The 4,937-nt window shown below is 37.1% G+C and overlaps 1 protein-coding gene across 1 annotated transcript in view; it reads right to left on the reverse strand.

Moving 5' to 3' along the window:
• NBEAL1 (neurobeachin-like 1) overlaps positions 1-3,694 on the reverse strand; it is a 67,158-nt gene extending 63,464 nt beyond the window's left edge. Inside the window, 2 exon segments of the mRNA XM_009890256.1 lie at positions 2,654-2,745; positions 3,590-3,694. Of these exon segments, the coding sequence (XP_009888558.1) occupies positions 2,654-2,745; positions 3,590-3,694 (197 nt within the window).
• Positions 3,695-4,937: the final 1,243 nt, after the last annotated feature.

The raw sequence follows: 4,937 nt of genomic DNA on the forward strand, positions 1-4,937 counted from the left end.
GGGAAAGAACAGACAGGTGCACTAATCTTTTCTGCTCAATGCTCAAAGCCGTCAACATAGCTGTTTTCACCTTTTCAGTAAAATCACCCCACCATTTCAGTAAAATCACCTCACCTTCTCAGTAAAATCACCTCACCTTCTCAGTAAAATAATTGAAAACGCCATTAACGAACCATTTCACTTAAAAATATAGGGTAGATGCACAAAGATGGATGTAGAACTGAAGCTGTATAAGCCTATAAGCTGCATAACTGTATAAGCTCTACTTGTACAGTCAAATCATACCACTGGATAGACTCATCCTCTGTATTTACAGATTTCTTAATTCTGCACTATGCAATATCTTTCAGATTTCCAAAGCAGATTTCAGGAAATTATATATTTTTCATTTATAGAAGAAATACTGTTACCAGTTAGATCAGCAAGTGACAGTGCCAATTAAGAGTCCTTTTTTCAGGGGGGAAAAAAAAAAAAAGAAAGAAAGAAAAACACTGATAGTTTCATTACATTTCTTAAGTGGTGTTTCTTGGATGCCAAAAAACACGTATGTTTTACATTGACACAAAACTTCATGCTTGTCTTCCAAAAGGTTAGTTTTGTCCAGCAATCTGCACAAGCTTTCTTCTCCCTACAGTTTCTCATTATTTCCTGGCATTTGCCCTTTGGTACACAATGTCTTTCAGGCATATCACTGTAAAGCACACCAAGACTTATATAAGGAAAAAAGAAAGTATTAGTCCACTCAGTTTCTCACTTCAACTAGCATCATATATTATTTCCAAGACCAAAAGACAGAAATAGTTACTTAATAAGCAGCTCCAGTAAAAAAAACTTGAGTCCACAGAGTCCTATGGCCCCAAGAGAAGAGTCACTGGAAATCAGCATTTGGTGTTTCCACACTGACCTACTTGTTCTTTTTTTCATGCTTAGCAGTATCAGTTCTACAATGTAAATGCCTGCAATCTAAATTGACAGACCCCAGGAAGATGCCACTTTTCATATGCATGATTATCTCACAAATGCAAATGAGGGCAGAAACTGTAATTCTTTGTTAATTCTAATATCTGTTCTCAAACACTGTAATTTTTAATCCAGCCTTCAAAGCACAGGAACGATCTGCCTTCATCCGATGTTGTTTTGATACATTTTCTCTACATCTGTTACACAGATGAGTCTAAATCCACATGGGCCTATTCTTCCAGACTAAATCACTAATCCTGTCATTAACCTCAGAAAAATACCCTATTTTCATGCTCACAAAACCATCATTAAGCACAATGAAGATGCTGCTATTGTTCTGCACAACTAAGCTTCATGTTTGGTTTTTAGCTTTTATGTTGGTGTAAAAAGAAAAACCAAAACAAAACCGCAAAACCATGAACACACATAAACCAAAAAAACCTCAAAACCCTGAAAGTACCAAGATATTCTTCTCTTCCACTGTTCAGATTTCAATATTAAATAGCATGTTAAAGATAAACCGTGTCAAAGGATGAATTTTTTTCCTTAACTAAACACAATAAGGTGCATTTTTGACACTGCAAAGAAAACAGATCTTCTGAAAGAGCACAGAATTAACTTGAATGTCTTGCTTATTGGTAATCGCACTATAACTTTTGCATTCATATAGGCATTATGCGAAAAATTTTAATACAAAGAGCCAAGACGACCAGTTTTTATCCACTGAGATCCAGTTGCAGCGTTCTTCGTTTCCTTGTAACAGTAGAAGCTATCACTTACGCTTCAAACAGGATCTGATCCAAAGCCCATTAAAGAATTTCCATTGATTTCAACAGGGCTTGGACTGCAGCCATCACACAGGGAGAACCATTCTTTGCATTCAAACACCAGTAGTGGTATCAGCTATAATACTGACACCAGTTCCCATGATTTCTGAATACTGTAACATTTGTTTTTTCTTAAAACCCTTAGTTCATGCAAGTGTCTCAAAAGCAAGAAAAAACACCCAGTGCCTAAGTTTCTATTCCTCATTTCCAAAGTTAGTCTTGAAAACACGATCCTTGGAACACCGCAGACAGATTCAAAATACTAAATACAGAACTCCAAAATTAGACTTCAATACCACCTCCTGATTGTGTCTGAGAATTTATGATCAGCAACATGGGTGAAGTCAGCAATAGCCTTGCCCTTAACTAAAGTCTTCACAGATGCAAAGAAAAAAAAATCACTTTAAAGTCCATCATGTTTTCAGCAAAGATATCCAAATGTTTCATTAAGCACTTCATCTCATCCTTAATCTTAGAGCAATCCCTGAAATAAAATTACAAAACCCTTTACCTACATCTTACTTCTCTTCAATCATTGCTGATACAGATATCAAACACTAATCCTGACTAATACTATTTCATATGCAATATTTAATGAATACTTATTAAAAAAATGCACAAGGTATCATGATTATATTTCTATGAGCAAGAACAAGTTAATGCTCATGGCATCTCCTGATATAATGCAAATACCTAGTTTCATCATTCCCAACCCAACTTGACCTTCAAAAGAATGGGAGTGCCACTCAACAACTAAAAATCTTTCTCCTGTTTAAAGGCACTATTGCCATTGAACAAGACTGGGTTCTCAGCCAGGCCTGTTTCAGATATCAAACAAAGATGAACAGATCTGTAATTCTACATACCTTGTTGGCAGCTTCTCAAAGTCCACATCCAAAAACTGTTCATAGCTAGAAACAAAACTATCCAACCAGAGCTTCAGGTAATCTGGATCTTTCTGTAAAAAAGAGAAGAACATCAGGCAATACTGCATTCAAGGTCATCCGTCAACAATTCTGTCACGCTAACTTGAATGGAAAGCTTTTCTTTAATGCATTACAACTGGGAGAAAGGAGGGAATATGCAGATTTTTAGAAATTCTCAGCCATGTTGTGCTGATGTGACATTCTTGCTCTATTCATCAGTTCATGTGTTTCCACTTCCTGGTACCAATGCCAACAAAGGCATTTTAGCTTCTCCCCCGACCAACAATCCTTACTTACAGTCCAGAGTAATACACACCAGCTTTACAAAATCACTAGTACATTCTAGTCTTGGTAGCATAGATGTTAGTACGCAAGACTCTTTATGGCTTATAAAATTAAATAACTCAAGCCACACTCCTAATCACAAAATAGTTTGCTTTTTACTTCATTCATTGATCAATATGGCAGCTAGCAGCAGATTAGAGCCAGATTAAATGTTCCAGGAGACAACGCAGAGCCTGTAACTTGTACACTAGATATCTATAATACAGATAGGAACCTAAATTTAGGCTTCCTAGTTGTTCTTAGTAGAGCACACAGGCTCTGTTCATGACCAGCAGTTCCTCAGGGCTGGGTACTGTGCCAGCAGGGAAGACAGATACTAGAACCTGCAGGATTGCCAAACAGACAAGACTTGCAAAGCAAAAGGTAAATTGTATGTCAGAAGCATTTGGCTGATTAGATGTTGGTAACCTAGGGCTAAGATAACGCTAGGAAAAAAAAATAATTCTTTTAGCTTCTACTAATTTATCTGATGTAATAACAAGGCTTCTCTTATGCCACATTGTTATAATGTTACCACATTCAGGGTCATACCCTGGTAAACCCAAGAAAGTCATAAAAGTCATCTCTGAGTTTGGTAGCCCTAAACCTGAAATCATGTCCAAGCTTTGTATTTCCAAAGACACCTGTGTTTGTCATTTACCCCAGACCATTATGAGAAAAGTAAAACAGGATATTTTATCATAGAAGAAATTCAAGGGATATTAAGAACATGCTCTGAAGGAGCCACCTTGCAATATAAACTTGCATAGGAAAACGTCTGCCCTTGGGGATCTGGGGAAAGATGCTAAGGAGCTTTCAACTTTTTTTTTTTTTTTTTCTTATTCTTACATAAAATTCCACTCCATCTACTTTGCAACTGGATCACTACAGTGTGGGAGCACCCCACCTGAAACTATCAAGAAAAACAAGTTCAATTTTAGTGAAAGCACTGTAAAACTCAGCTTCACTGCAGTATGTTAGCTTACTGTCTTTTGACTGAAGATGAAATGTTATTATCAACACCACCTAAGAAGCCCGAGGCAGTGGTTGCTGCCATTTTAACATCTAATGAAACTGAATAATCTGTAATACATTTTCCTGTCACTCTCACTGTTCCCCACCTGAAAGCTCAAAGCAAGTGGCTTACAGATGGGGGAAAGGAGAGTACTTTAATGTGACATGTATACTAGATATCTATAAAACAGATAGGAATTTAAATTTAGGCTTCCTCCTTCTCCTATAGAGCAGACACACTGTTCCTGACCAGGAGTTCCTCAGGGCTGGGTACTGTGTCAGCAGGGGATACTTGGCTACCATAAACCAGCACAGGAAAATTCTGTCAAAACATGACATTTGAGGTAGTCCAACTTTAGAAGTCAAGGTGCTTAATTTTCAAAAGCAAGCTGCCAGACCATAGCTAACATATTGCTCCATAAGGACTGTAAAGTCATGTCTATGCAGTCCCACATTCTATGTTATAAATAATTTTCAAAATAAATTTAAAATATTTGCCTAAAGTATTATAGATCTTAAATTATTTCTAAAGCTACTCCATAATTTATAAGATTTTGCAAGAGTTTTAAACTTTTTTGTTCATCCTTCTCTTTTCCCTTTTCTCTATCTCCTCCCTTTTGCTTGTTGCCTTCATATTACCATATATGTTCCCACAAAACACGATTTCCCTGCAGTGCTAAGATCAAGGAGCAATCTGTGACTAACTAACACACACAGAGTATTCTAGGGAAATGTCAATGGAAAAGAAAGTGTTACCAAGGAAGACTGACACACAGCGTCCTGTCAGTGCAAAACTGCTACCTACAAAAGAGCCTCCTGGGGGAAGGGGCGGGGGGGCAAAACAAAACAAAACCAGAATAAAATAAAAATGGAAATCCAGAATCTG

This window comes from Charadrius vociferus, unplaced genomic scaffold, assembly GCF_000708025.1.
Source record: "Charadrius vociferus isolate BGI_N301 unplaced genomic scaffold, ASM70802v2 scaffold147, whole genome shotgun sequence".
NCBI classification, from domain to species: Eukaryota; Metazoa; Chordata; class Aves; order Charadriiformes; family Charadriidae; genus Charadrius; species Charadrius vociferus.